This window comes from Pithys albifrons, chromosome 14, assembly GCF_047495875.1.
Source record: "Pithys albifrons albifrons isolate INPA30051 chromosome 14, PitAlb_v1, whole genome shotgun sequence".
NCBI classification, from domain to species: Eukaryota; Metazoa; Chordata; class Aves; order Passeriformes; family Thamnophilidae; genus Pithys; species Pithys albifrons.
The window spans coordinates 7188812-7203004 of NC_092471.1; the positions used below are offsets into that span (position 1 = coordinate 7188812).

General features: G+C 40.4%; 1 protein-coding gene across 1 annotated transcript in view; it reads left to right on the plus strand.

Moving 5' to 3' along the window:
* MAP7D3 (MAP7 domain containing 3) overlaps window positions 1–14193 on the plus strand; it is a 44835-nt gene that overhangs the window by 27517 nt on the left and 3125 nt on the right. Inside the window, exons 8-18 of the mRNA XM_071569689.1 lie at window positions 622–720; window positions 1102–1200; window positions 2284–2409; window positions 4420–4565; window positions 4937–5067; window positions 5633–5877; window positions 10254–10389; window positions 11514–11694; window positions 12792–12896; window positions 13129–13182; window positions 13923–14016. Coding sequence (XP_071425790.1) covers window positions 622–720; window positions 1102–1200; window positions 2284–2409; window positions 4420–4565; window positions 4937–5067; window positions 5633–5877; window positions 10254–10389; window positions 11514–11694; window positions 12792–12896; window positions 13129–13182; window positions 13923–14016 — 1416 coding nt within the window. The remainder of the gene's footprint in view (window positions 1–621; window positions 721–1101; window positions 1201–2283; window positions 2410–4419; window positions 4566–4936; window positions 5068–5632; window positions 5878–10253; window positions 10390–11513; window positions 11695–12791; window positions 12897–13128; window positions 13183–13922; window positions 14017–14193) is intronic.

Consider the following 14193-nt stretch of genomic DNA (forward strand, 5'->3'; position numbering starts at 1 on the left):
AATTCTTAGGTGGCCTGAAATAAACAAATTTGGATAGGACTCCCAAGTGATCTGTGTGGTCGGGATGTAGAGGTTGACTTAGAGCAATCCTGTGCTCTCAATCTGTCACTCAGGGAGAAATGGCTGTTTGGTAAAAAGATGAGTAAATTCAGAGGACATAAAATACAGTTGCAGAATTAACCAGATTGCTTCTGTTGTGTGTGTGCCTGGGAGGGTGGAGGAGAAGGATGTGGAAATGAGAGGAAGATGTTTGTCCCTGGATCAGTGGAGTATTTCACCAGCTGTGTTCTATGTTAATTCTGAGCTCACTGATACAGAATGTGAGCAGTGGCCTTTTAAAATTCTCATTTCTTTTAAAAGGTGTATAAGGATGGCCTCAGTAGGTCAAACAAGACTCTGTTGTGACTGATATCCTGCTGCTGTAATCAGTAACATGCAGGAATATGAGAAATAATGCTTAATATGAAGTGATTCTTCCCTGATCCAGTTTCGCTGCTTCTGAAGAATTCAATATTATGAAGTGGCTTAATCATTCTTCTCTGCCTTAATAAAATGGGAGAGGTGTTGTAGAGGAATGTCTGGGCTTTTCAGCATAATTAATCCATGCACTTTCACTTCCAGGTACCACAAAGAGAAGTTCCTCATTAAACAGACTGAATAACAAAGTTTCTCTGCATTCCCCGCAGTCAGCACTCAAAGGTTCGCAGGTGGAACAGAAAGGTGCTAGAAACCAGTTTGTTTGAGAATTGGGAGGCAGCAAAATGGGATATTTGAAGCTGACTTTAAACCACGTCCCTATTTCGTTATGGATGTTTTCACTCAGGTGTTCATGCAGTCCATGAATATTGTTATGCACGTTGCAGTGCCTGATCGTGGGTAACTGTCTGTGCAAACCAACCCTATTCCTCTGATAAGTGAAAGGGTGGGGGGAGAGTAGACAAATGGTAGCCAAACCATTTAGCTCATGAGAAAATAGTGCTTCATAATGATAGATTGGTGGTTTTAGCTGATTGGCAGAAGCAAAGCACGGGATGACAATTTTAGGAAATCACATATATAAATATCATGTTAAAAATAATCTTCCTTACGCTTGGTCCCCAGGAGGAACAGAAAAGAAGAGGAGCACATCTTTGAGTAGGATGAGTAGTAAACCCCAATCCTCTGCAGAACTAGAAAAAGTGAAAAAGGAAGAAAAACCAGGTGGTTGTTTCATAAAACTGAATATTTTTTTCTTAAAGCCATTCATAGTAAAGCTTGGATAGGCTTACTTGCACCAGCTTCATAGGTTCTTACATTTTGAGAACTTTTTAATGGCTTTTTAGTTACCTTTTGTTAAAGATAAAATTGTAAATGGTAAAGGTAAATTTTTTCCCTTTGGACTGAAAAGAAATCCTCTAAGGAGACCTTTGTTAAATGACACTGCAAGCGGATAACATGTTTCTCCACTTGAGAGTGATATATTTGAAAGCTGGTGGGTTAAAATATAAGAAATTACAAAAATAATGTCACTGATCTGTTTCCTTCTTAGTTAAGTCTTACCTTTGCTTTTTAAGCTCTCTTTCATTTCTCAGTTTAAAAACAACTTCTCTGTTCCTGCTGCTGGCCTAAACCTTGTGCATGCAAGTGAAGGAAGAAACCTGTTCTCACTTCAGTCTCTTTTTGTCCGTGTATTCCCCACTAGGTTACAAATAGCATCTTTCCTTGGAACTCTTCCTAAACCTGAAGACTGGCACCTTCTCTAACATGTTTTCCCTTTGAGTTAACAATTCCGAAACTTTCTTTTTTAGCAGATGTTGCCTACTATTGAAATTATACTCTAATTCAGAACCTTTGCTGTGGGGGGGAATGATGGGTGCTGTCCACGTGGATTTGTGTGTGCAGATGATGCCTGGCGATAACTGCTCGCTTTGACTTGCAAATCTGCTTATTGTGTCAGAAGAGCCTTTCCTGCAATCCAGAGAATGTAGCTCTGAAGAGCTCAGTCAAAAACTTCTCATGCTTTGACTGCATTCAGCATTGACCTCTGTTGTACATGTGCGAGTCTCTGCACATTAAAATGGCTGCTGTTACGGAAGCCAACAACGAGACATGCAACACAAGAGATTGCAGTGTTTTACCCTTCTGTGTTTTTGGTTTGGATTTCCCTCTCCATGACTTCAGTACTGTTCTTCCAAAACTGTTATGATTTGCAATGGTGCTCAGTCTTCCTTTGCTTTGTACTGCTTGTCTTTTCCATGATATGATTTCATGTTGGATCCTTTTTGGTTTGTTCCTGTCGTTTAGCTCGTCGCTCCCAGCTCAGTCCTCTGGACAGTAGCGTAATCAGTCGCCTCCTCGCCCCCACACAGGCCTCCCTAGCTAGGAGTAAAAGTGCTGCTACCCTATCGGCTGATGGACAGGATCCCTCAGGTAACAGGAGGGCAGCAAAGCCTCGGAGTTTTATGCAGTTGGTCTTCAAGCAAGGATTTAGATGGTAGTTGCTATCTGTGCTACCCTTCGGTGTGAATCAGGCAGTTAATACATGGTTGTGTGTAATATTACTTACCCAGTGTTTTCTGTGGTCAGCAGTAACCAATTCATATGCTGTGCTGCATGTTTACTTTACAAAGCACTAGAATGATACTGGCTTTTAAACTCCAGTGCCAGTTTACTTGTTATGCAGAGAACCAGCTGCTGGTGCTTGTTCTGAGGTTTTTATGTGTTTTTTGTTTTTTTTACTGACAGAGATCTGCATTTGTACTCTCAAATGAATCTGAGACATACTGGCCAGAATGGTACTAGGAAATGAAAGGCAAACCCCCCAGACAAACGTATAATTGCAAAATCTAAATTTCTTTATGGAGAGAAATTCATGTAGGAACACGAGAGTGGGTTTAAGCTAAGCTAAGTACAGGGAGACCTGACCTGGCTTTGTTTGGGCTGGTGGTAGAAGTTGAGGCATCCTAGAAGGAGAAGAGAGAAACCCTGGCTGACTGAAGCAATTTTGTATTAGTCCAGACTGAGTTGATAGGCCCACAGTGGGGCTCAGCTTAGTCCTAGTGCAGGAATCTGCATAATGGACAAGCTGTAGCTGCATCCCATGCGTCTTGGAATTGTTACTGGTTGTAGTAATGCCCCAGTAAATGCATTTCTGAAGCCAATGTGGAGTCCTTTCTTCTTTTTTACCTTACAGTTTGTGTTCCCAGTTTTGCTTGTTTCCTCTTAAGTATGTTATCCCATCTTTGTTTTTTATCTTACACCACTTCACTTGTTGGTGATGGTGACATTTCTACACTGCTCCCCTTGTGCAGTAATGGTTCTTACTTTTCTGGTTGGTAGTCCATGCTCATGTTTTTGCACACCTGTGTATGTGCTGCTTTTGTTTTACCATGACTATCTCAGTTCATGTCATGTGGGGAAATACCATCTTTTTCACTGTTACTGTTAGCATGTGACTTACTCACTATTGCTGAATTAAAGATATATATTTTATAAGTTTATTAGAGGTACTTTCTTCGTTTCAGCGGAAAAGTACCTGTGCTTTAGCACTACCTGTGCACAAACAATGCAGGTCTCCTTGCACAAATGCTGCAGGTATAAAAATAAAATGTATTTTCCATAAAGTTAAAAAATTAAATGCTGGCATCTGTCACAATTTATTTGGATTACACAAAATCCAATATTTAGTTTCAGAAGTAGATTTTTACATCTATGTATGCTTTTCTGTCTATGATCATGTTAGTGGAAAAAGCAATAAGGTAAAATCTCTTTCAATATCTTACATGGGAAGAGATTGACACTTTAGGTGGGAAAGGTATTTTAGTTTAGCAGTTGACCTTTTTCTCTTGATAGATTTCTTTTACACCACGTATTTTGATTTGCTTATGTAATCAAAGGGCACACATATGTAGAAATGAAGGGGTTAGAGAGAGAAAGTAGTATAAAATAATGTTGCACAATGCATATTTCATAAGAGAAGTTTGTATAGCAATGTTGAGAGTCTTAACATAATGCTTTTTTATAAATACTCTTTGAAAAAAAGCAATATTTCTTCCTTGACTATGGAGAAAACATGTAGGGAAGAACTTGAAAGATGCTAAATCATTAAAACTGTAGCATTTGTGGTCAGATGCAGCTTGGCTAAAATTAAAGTTTTGCAAATTTAGTACATTTTTGGAAAAGCATTTTATTTTTATCTACTCCAGACTGCTGCTTCCAGAATGGTTTTATTCTTGGTGCTGTTGCTTCCAAAGTACTAATTGTGTGGTGGTGGTGTCTGTGTCCATGATCCATTGCAATGTGCACTGCCTGCAGTGTTTCCCTGTATGGTTTCTAACACACACAATCTTTCTTTCTCTTTTTCTCCCTCTTCCTTTTCTCCTGTTCTTATGCTGTGCACTTGTTTCTTGTTGTGTCTTGTCAAATTCCTAACTTTTATAGAATCTCACCTCTGTCCTCGTTCAGCTTCAGCCAGTTCCAACAGTTCCTCAGTCCCAGCTCCCAAAGTGCCCGTGCGCAGTCGTAGCATCGACAGGTTGAAGTCTTCTGTATCCTCATCTGATGCAAGTTCACCTGATTCAACCCAGGTTTGTTGAAAACCCACAAAAATTAGGTTTCTGTTAATCTGTGGGGTAGGAACAGCTCGGGATGGGATCCTGTTCAGCAGCTTTGCTGTTGCTTTCAGTAAGCATTTATTGAAATGTTAAGTAGCATTTGCTTAAAAAAGACACAGCATTAAAATCAAAGTGGAATTTTATGGTTCTTGATCTCTCTTGAATCTTAGAGGCATATTGTTTGCTGTTTATGATTCCCAAAGTTTAGTGTGTATAGAAATTAAACACATGTGAAATGTGAAGTACATCTTGCTGCAAAGTTGTATGTTTGTTGGAATAGCCTCTCCTCTGTCTGTAATGTATTCTAAAGAGTCAGCAGTATTTTGGTTTTATGTATCTTTTAGAAATCAGAGACAGAAAAACCGTCCCCAGGGTCTGGTTTAAGGCGCCCTCCCTCACCGTCGGTGTCTGCCCGTAGAAGATCCCCCTCTCCGGCTAATCTGGTGAAGCGTCCCCCGTCACCCTCTGCAGTGCGGTAGGTGTCCAGGCTCAACACCTTCTTCCATTCAGGACAGAATGAAGGATGCTTCCTGTCTCAAGACAGCTGTGCTGTTTGAATTTGGATGACCTACACTGTGCCTTGTTTGTACAGAAAACAGCTTCATTTTGGGTCCCATTTCCCTTTTCCATAGTAGAGATGCAGCTCTTACTTCAACCTTTGTCTCTGTTGTGCAAAGTACACCCTAGTACAGTCTGTGCACCAAAACCAACAGAAAGCCTGCAAGCTTTCGAATAAGCTGATCTACCTGTGTTAGTGTTTCTTGGATTGGAATCACAGGTTCATCCTTGATGTGGAGTAAACAGAGATCTGGGCTAGCAGACCTGTTTTGATGTTTAGCCCACAAGTAGGGAGTCCAAGTGCTCAGGGTATTTTGAAATCCTGTATTTAAGTTTTATGAGAAAGGCACCCATAGTTTATGGTTGGATTTGTTTTAAAAAGTGAGGTATGTAATGTAAACTAAACAAAGGAGGCAGCTGTCCTCAGATGAATGTTTAAGGTTTTCAGTGTTAGCCCTGAGAAATATTCTTTATTTCAACAGACAAAAGACTCGCCCACCTTCACCTGGAGTGTCAAAACAAAGGCCACCATCTCCTACTCCAGTCTCTAAACCAGCACCCATCCAACGTCCACCTCTCACACCAGGTGTTATAAACATTACCAAAAAGAAACCTGAAGGAGAGATCAAACCAAAGGATAAGAGCACAGAAGGAACAGGACAAGAGCAAGGTGCTTCCCCAGCCTTGGAGAAGGATGTGGGAGCAGCTAGCACAAAGACCAAAGAAGGTGCGTGTTCTCAGTGTCTGGCTCATTCGAGGCCTCTCCAGTTTGTTCTGGGACTGGTGAAACAAGTGGTTTGTAAGACAGAGCACTAGAGGGGATGGTGCTTTAAGGCAGAAGCTGTTCATTGCTGATTATACAATAATTTTACATGGTATAACTTTGGGCTGTGGATTTTAGTGTAGTAGCTGGTTTATTGGACTTGGAGATTTAAGTCAGGAGCTTTCGGTGTTACTGCTTGTACTGTAATTTTAAGAAAAGCATAAATTCTCTTTGCCTTTTGGGCTTCAGCTGCACTAGCTGAGGAATCTACTAGCTTAGGTTTATAAAATCACTATTTTAACTACACAAAGGTCTTTCAGTCCAGTTGGTAGTTCTTAAAATGCTTCTGGAGAGACCTGCTTGGAGGAGGAAATCAGCTGCCAGTGCATCACAGGATGAGAGACAGTTCACAACGCTTGAAGGCTGCCTCAGCCTCAGTTCCAGGGAATGTGTAATTGTTACTGGCTCAGGAAAAGTGATCAATTGACAGGCCACACTGAGAAATTATCCTGGTAAATTAAGGAGAACCATATACCATATAAGCAGTTGGAGTCCTGGTCCTCTTCACTGTGCCAAGTGAACACAGCCTCTGTCCCTCTCACCGGAAAAAATACAGCTGCCATCTCCAGAACAGAATCTGGGAGAGCCTTCTGATGAGGTCTGGCAGGCAGTTCTCTGGGGATAAGGACTTAGGGGACACTCGATAGGAAAGGGAGAGATCTCTGGAATTTAGGTTACAGCCAGTGCAGTACTGGGGGTGAATCCTTTGGACAGCAGGTAAGTGGGAACATTTGCTTGTTGCACGTTCCTGCATGTGTGTTCCTGTGTGCATTCCTCAGCTGCTGCAGTTCTTTGTCATTGCTGAGGCTCTTCCTGACACTGCCCAGTGTTGGATGTGCAGTAGTGTCAGTCAGCTGAAGAACTCACTCGTGGTACAGTTCTCTAAGCATGTGTTGCTGTAGAAGGAAGCCTGGATGTCAGTCAGAGGTGGATGTTCCATGAAGTTGCACATCCATCTTCAGTGTCACGTCCTTTGTCTTTGCAGTCAGAATGTCTGTCCCCCAGTGTGCCACGTTACTGTGATAAATGTCTTGCATGACTCAGAGGGGGCACAATCACTTGTGATCAATGCCATCAGCTGATTGAAACCTCCATATAATAATGTGTCCTAGTCTTGCATCTTCCAGTTGTTCTGGAACAAGAACACCCATCCTTGTTCCTTGGATGCCCCACCTGTCTCCTCTCTATACTGACTTCTGAAACTGTATTAACCCAGTTTATCTGTTTCCATTTTGGTTTATTGCTAATCTCGAAGCTCTAGCCATCTTTGTAGTGACTCATACTGGGGCTGCACAAAGCTCTTTTTCTTTGACGTGTAGAAGATAGTGTAGTAGGCAAGTTCTTCAACATACAGATGATTTCATTTATCTCTTTGAATGTTTTGGTATACTGCAATATTGCTAAGTGAGGCAAAATCTTTTTTCTTGAAAAAATTGCTTTGGATTTTCAAGACAATTTTCATTTTAACACTTCTGTGTCAGCAGTTCACCTGTGGGTTGGTGCAATTCCATATCCCAGACAGCTTCTGAAGTCAGAGCCCACCAGTGAATGGCGTGTGGCAAATCAGTCTCTAGGTCTTACAGGTTCAGCCTAATTTCAGCTTTGTGCTCTTGTATCTTCATCCCATCTCTTCTCCTTCAATTTGAACTTGTTTGCCTGTGCTCACAGCAATCAAGTTTTTGTCTTGTTTTTTGTGTCTTCCTACTAAAATACACTGTTCCACAGTAAAACACTTTTTATTTTTCAGTGACTTGGAGCAGTTGTCATTTCTGGCAGCAGCCTTTCGCAGCTTCTCTGAGAATTAAAAGGCTTGTTCAACTTTAAGCATAAGAAGTGCTCCTTCATGAGCTCTCACCTTATGCGTGATGATAGGTAATAAACTATCATGGAGCCTCACTTTTTATATCTGGGTGTTGAAGGCTTTGAAATAAGATTCCTAGATTGGGAATAAATTACTTACCTTGAAATGTGTTGGAGTCCTCCCTCCATACAACTAATACTAAACTTTACAAGTGTGCTGAGATGGTTTTCTTGCATGTTTCCCTATTTCCCCTTCCACCATGAAAAAGTCTTCTTTGAACATGACAGCTCTTGGCAGGAATGACTGGGAGTACCAGGGAAAGGAAGCTGAGTGTGATCTTCCTAAGGCCTGTTACCAATCACGTTGGGAAGTCTCGTGTCCTGCCCTATGGAAACAGATTGTACAAGGGGTGCATGGAGATGAAAACAGTACTGAAGTAACCATATGGAAAACATCAGTAAAGCTTCAGAAGTGGAAATGTAATGGGAAGGTCCCCCATAGGCTTGAGGTCTCCAGCCATTTCTTTTGGATGTTTTTCCCCTATTCTTTCCATATCCACAGTGTTCTGAACTGTTGTGACTAATTTTCTTCTATCAATACCAGATATTCATCGTATTTCAAGCTACCCTAGAACCTCAAAGTCTTAAAACCTTTTAGGTTTCTTGATGAGCATTAGGTTGTCTTATTTAGGTTCAGTTTTGAGGAGGGAAAATAGGTTAAACCTTTCATTAAATATCAACCAGATTTGATACAACTGGGAGAGAGATTCCAGAGGTACTAAAACAGGGTTGCTGCATTGGTTGCTGTTCAAGTGCACAACAAAAAATGGCCTCTACTGTAAAAATTGAATGGTCTGAACTGCAAGCCACTGATGGGGAAGAGGACAAGAGAGATATTTTGATTTCTTCATTCTGGTCTATTGGCAGCACTGAATGAAATCTCCCTCCTTTTCTGTAAGTATAGAGTACATTACAGAATAGGAAGAAGAGCACTTGCATGTCTTGCATAGGCAGATCTGCTGATGCTTTTTGTAACTGCAGAGCAGTCATCTTTTTTGCTCAGAAAGGGGAGGATCCTTTTGACCATGTTCAAATTTCAGTCATGGCTGAATTTTGTTTGTACCAACATGACTGCAGCTTTTCCCAAATCAGAAACAATGTGTGTTCTGAGGAACTGATGTTTTTTCAGCACTGAATAAATTGAAACGCTAGAAAACTCTCTGTGCCTGCATTCCATCAGTGCTGAAGTGTTTTTCCTAGGACTGCAAGAACAATTTTTATGCACAAAGCACAGCTATGATTCAGCTGCTGAGGGTTTGCTCTGCGTAATTATGCCCTGCAGTTGCAGGTACTGATTACATGTCCATGAGGCTTAAGCAGCTTTTCAGGTATTAAAGTTCCTAATGATGACATTGTGTTTTGAGTGATTTGTCTTTAGGTTAGAAGCAAAATAGCTGGTCAAACCCTGATGTCATTGTTCATTAAAATTACCATGACTTGAAGGCTTATGTTAAGCAAACATGTAGGTACTGTTTTGTAAAATATTAAAAAGAAGAAAGGCAGGTCCTCACCAACATGATGATCTATTACTCTACTGACATCAAGAGCTAATTCTCTGAATATTCAGATGATGTCTTAAAGTCACATTCAAATAGAAGTATTTCTAGGGAGTAATAACTGGTAGAAATCAAAGTTCTTTCAATATATATTGAGAGGAACTGGATGGCAATGTGGGTCTGGGTGTTTTTCCTAATTCATAGTAGTATATCTGATGTTTGGACCCCATAACACCAGGTGGGACATGAAGAAACAAACTGCAGGACTGTACAGATATTTCGTAGGCTGGTGTTGAAGCTGTTTTGATCTCCATGTAAATTGGAAATTGATTTGTTGCTAATGTGTAGAAATACAGAATTACCGAAGTCATTAATATGTGCCTTCAGGGCCAGATAAAATGGTGATTGTTTGCACTCTAAGATACATGGCATATAGAATAAAGTTATTTTATGATATAAATCAGAATATAAATACTTGAATATTATTAAAAAAAGAAAAGAAAAAATAGTATTGCCTCTTTAGGGTTGTGTGCATTCAGTTTTATTAGAAGGAAATTAAGTGTATTTCCTAAAGCAATATTTGTTTCCAGTTTTCTCTTCAGTGTTCAAGAGTTAGAGAATAAACGTGTCATTTCATAAACACGTTTTTAAGTGCTATGATAATTAGAGAGTATCTTGAAGTGTATCATCTGGAATATGGCTGGATCAGCATTGAAATAAGTTATTACCTTAGTGTCAGTGAGATATTGTGGCTCTGCATCTCCTTCCCTTTGGCTCTTGCAGGCCCTTAGATAAGGGTGTGCTCGCTGAGCGATGAGCACTGATTGGACAGATGGGAACCAGTTCTCATCTCACACTAAGAATGTCTGTCTTGATTTTACATTACTGGAGCTTTTTAACAGCAGTTTCTTTTAACCTTTGCAGAACCAGGTAGCAAAACAGTAGCAGGGACCACCACAGCTGAAGAAGCTTCTAAAATCTTGGCAGAGAAGCGGCGTCTGGCACGGGAGCAAAGAGAGCGTGAAGACCAAGAGAGAATTCAGAGACAGGAAGAAGAAAGGTAACAACTGAGGAGAAGGAAGGGGATGGTTTCAGTGGTGGGGTGTGGTTGGAAAGGACACTCCAGCTGTGTATGTTTTCTAAGCCTTGATTTAAGTTTCTGCAAATCTTAGTGCAGTTCCTGGAGCAGGGAGGCACCCTTGGTGGGGCAGGTTGTGGTGTGTAACATCAGTTTGTATCTCAGTATATCTATCACCCACAGTCCTTACTAGAAATCACTACTTCTTTTTCCTTCCAGTAACTGGTGGGGCTTTTCATTCAAAACTAGAATGTGCATTTTACACCACTTATATTTGGTTTGTTTGTATTTGGTTTGAAATAGTCAAATGTCTCCGAATTAAATTTTTCCTTTGATGAGCTCAGGCAGTTGTTTGATGGTACATTAAATCTCTTGTTAGTGATTTGAAACCTGGATCAGTAATGTAGCAGACAAGTAATTCAGTGTTAATTCAGTGTTAAATCAGTATGCATTTGGTTCACTGCATAGAAGTTTTTAAAAATAAATAGCTAAGTTAGTGCTGACTAACTTTATTCCAGATCAGGGCCCACCTGTCTGTGCTTCTGTGAACATGATGGAACATCAGATTTTGTCTGTTTCCTGGTTGTGGATATAAAGCTGTCAGAAAATTGCATATAATCTGTTTTAGGTATTTTATCAGAAACATGTCATCAGATCTGCTGTGTATGTCTGCATGAGCTGGCAGAGTACACCTCCAGTGTACCTCTGGAATTCAGAGTATAGAAGAAACAATCTTTTAGGAAATCTCACGAAATTTATGTTTTGCTGTGATTAAAAGCTTGATTCATGTTACGGTTGGATATAATATTTATTAAATGATTGTTGTTTAATCCAGTTTTCAATCAAACATTCCATTAGTGAAGCAGCCTCTCTTGCCCTTGACTTGGTCAGCAAACAACATGTACTCACAGATAGTTTCTTCCAAGTTATTCTGATTTTTGCTTTGACTAGTCTTGATGGTGGCATGTGTAAATCCACACCAGAAAGTGTCTTTATGTAGTTAGAACTACATTATTTAGAACTTTCTTGCTTTCCTGCTCTGTCTCGTGTGTGTACTTTCAAAGAAACAAATACCCAGTCAGTAACCTGTACCTTGGAAACACTAGAATGAGAGAGGAAGAAATGGCCAAGAGAGCAACTGAGGAAAAAGCACAACGGGAAGAGGAGCTCCAGAAGCAGGAGGAAGAAAAGAGACTGTTTTATGAAGAACAGCAAAGACAGGCAGAAGAGGAGAAGATCCGCCGGGAACAGGAAGAGCAGGAAAAACTTGCAGAGCTTCAGCACCAGGTCTGTAGGCTCCAACTGTGCTCCTGGTACAAGCTGCTGCCCTGTTTTCCAAGGGTTGTCTTTGATTTGTCTTTCACATAACGATTTTGACAGATCTCTGTCAGGAATGACGTAATGCAGAGTTCATCCTGTCTGAGGTGGATTTGAGAATGTCTGTAGGTCCTTTCCTTCCCCTGGTCTGTGTAATTTTTTTTAATTTTTTTCCCCAACTTTGGTAAATTCAAGTGTGGGCAGAAGTAGCTATTTTGGTATTTTTTTAGCCATCAGGGAGGCTATTTTGCATACATAAAATATTTATACTGAGCCCACTTTACCAGCTCACTGCTATGTGTCACAAGGAGGTGGTTTGTCTGGAAAGTAACTGACTTGCTCTGACTCCTTCAAAAGAGAGATTGGTACTGTTGCAAAGTCTGCTTTTCCTGTTGCTAAATAGTCTTCCACAGTAAGTGTCCATGTACTGTTACAGAGGCATCCTTTGATCTGAAAGGATCTGTGCAAAGTGGACTTTCCTTCAGTGAGATTAATTCTGAAAACTAAAGCAGTTTTACAATGAAATTCTTCATGTTTGAATAGCTGCATCTTGTGGATAGCATTGCCAGGTGTCTGAACATTTCTTTAAAAGGTTGTTTGAGTTTATGACAATTATTCAGAGTGTTAACTGTGTTTCTATCTTCTTTCCAGTCATGCTGGAAAAGATTTTAGAGTGTTGAAGGAGCAGAAGATGTTCTGCACCAAGTGTCTTGGTAGCAATACCTGACCGCCAAGATTTTTAGGTTAACCTTGACACATTTAGAATTTAATTGCTGTCTTGTTACTTTATAAATTATCCTTCTTAGGCAAACATTTGTCCTGAAGTACAATTTGAACCCTGAGCAGCTCAACAACATTCAGAACATTTGCATTATCTCAGGATAGTTGAGTTTCAGTTTCTGAATGTCATAGTAATATATATTTCATGTGAGTAGCTGGGTAATGACATTTAGCTGTGATGTGATGTTCCTGTCTGTGTTGAACCAGAATCTCTGTAACAGCTCTGCTTTTGACTCTTGGGGGTGATTTGTGCACTGGGTTCTCTCTTCTTTTTGTTTTATTTTCAGAGAGAAGAAGCTGAAGCAAAAGCTCAAGAAGAGGCTGAAAGACAACGACTGGAAAGGGAGAGAATTATGCAGCAAAATATGCAGGAAAGGCTTGAAAGAAAAAAGGTAGGCTGCTTTGAACTCTCAGCCTGAGTTAGTGGTTGGGGTGTTAAATTGAACAGGCGAACAGTCTCAGATGCATTTAAATAGAAGTAGTGGGGGTTTTTTAAAAAGCAGACTCTGGTTTCTGAGCTTTCAGTGACTAAAGTATTAAATTAATGAAATATGAAAATATAATATGATAAAAAAATTATAATGCTGAAATACAAAACTCTGCAAATATTTTCCATTTTAACAGAGAATTGAAGAAATAATGAAAAGAACACGAAAATCGGATCAAAACGAATCCAAGGTACTTTTTTGTTTGGATCTGTATAATGACAGAATAGGCCCTTCCTGGAGAAGGCTTTGCCTTGTATGCTGTCCTCTGTTACCCTTACACAAACTGGCTTCCACATGAAATACAAAATTCTGGTGCACCGGAATAATTTCCAGTAGCTTCTTGGTGCACACGTTCCTCTGCTTTGTTTGTTCTGACAAAAAGCCTTGGATGCATTTTTGTTCAAGGCCTTTAGAAACATTGTGACCTGTTCTTATTATTAGCAGATCAGTTTAAAAAATCCCACTGGTTAGTGGGAGATTTTTTTTAGCTGTATGCATTCTGACAGAAAACTTCCATTCCTGGGATCATCTGTTTGCTTAAAGCAAATCTGGGATGCCCCTGGATTGCCACAGTAAGCTGGATGTATTTTTGTTACTGCAGTGAGGTTTGTGGCCAGTTATGCATATTGAGGAATAGTTGTTCTTCTTTGAATGTCCAGTGATCTAAGTCTTCATATAGCTGAAAATCAATAAAAATGTAGCACAAAACTTGGACAAATGAGGGGAAAAGGAACTCAGGAATGATAGGTAGGAGGTGGAAGTGGGCCCCACAGGCTCTGGCTCAGTAGAACGTGTGTTGCTGAGTGAGCTTTTGGGCTCGTGTGGTCTCACTTCTGGGCATGGAGTGATGCTGTGGGGGAGCTGTGGTTGAGCTATTTGTGAAATAATGGAGGGTAAGGAGTTATTCCAAGTAACTCTCTGGCAATTCAGTTGCAGAATGAAGGGAAATCTGCCTCGGAGGTGATGGAGGGAGAGGATATTGAAGAGGAGGAGGAGTTGCGTCTTGAGAAGACTGATCAACCAGGTGAGGAAACCGGATGAGTCAGGTCTGAGTAGCAGTGAGTTTCTCAGGGGTGTTTAAGCTTTGTTGAAAAGGTCACTCATGTAACAGCACTGTGGTGGTCTGAGACACCAGTCCCAAAAATGCCAGGGAGACTCTCTGCTTGAACAGAGATAGTCAGAATGATTTGAGAATGAAATG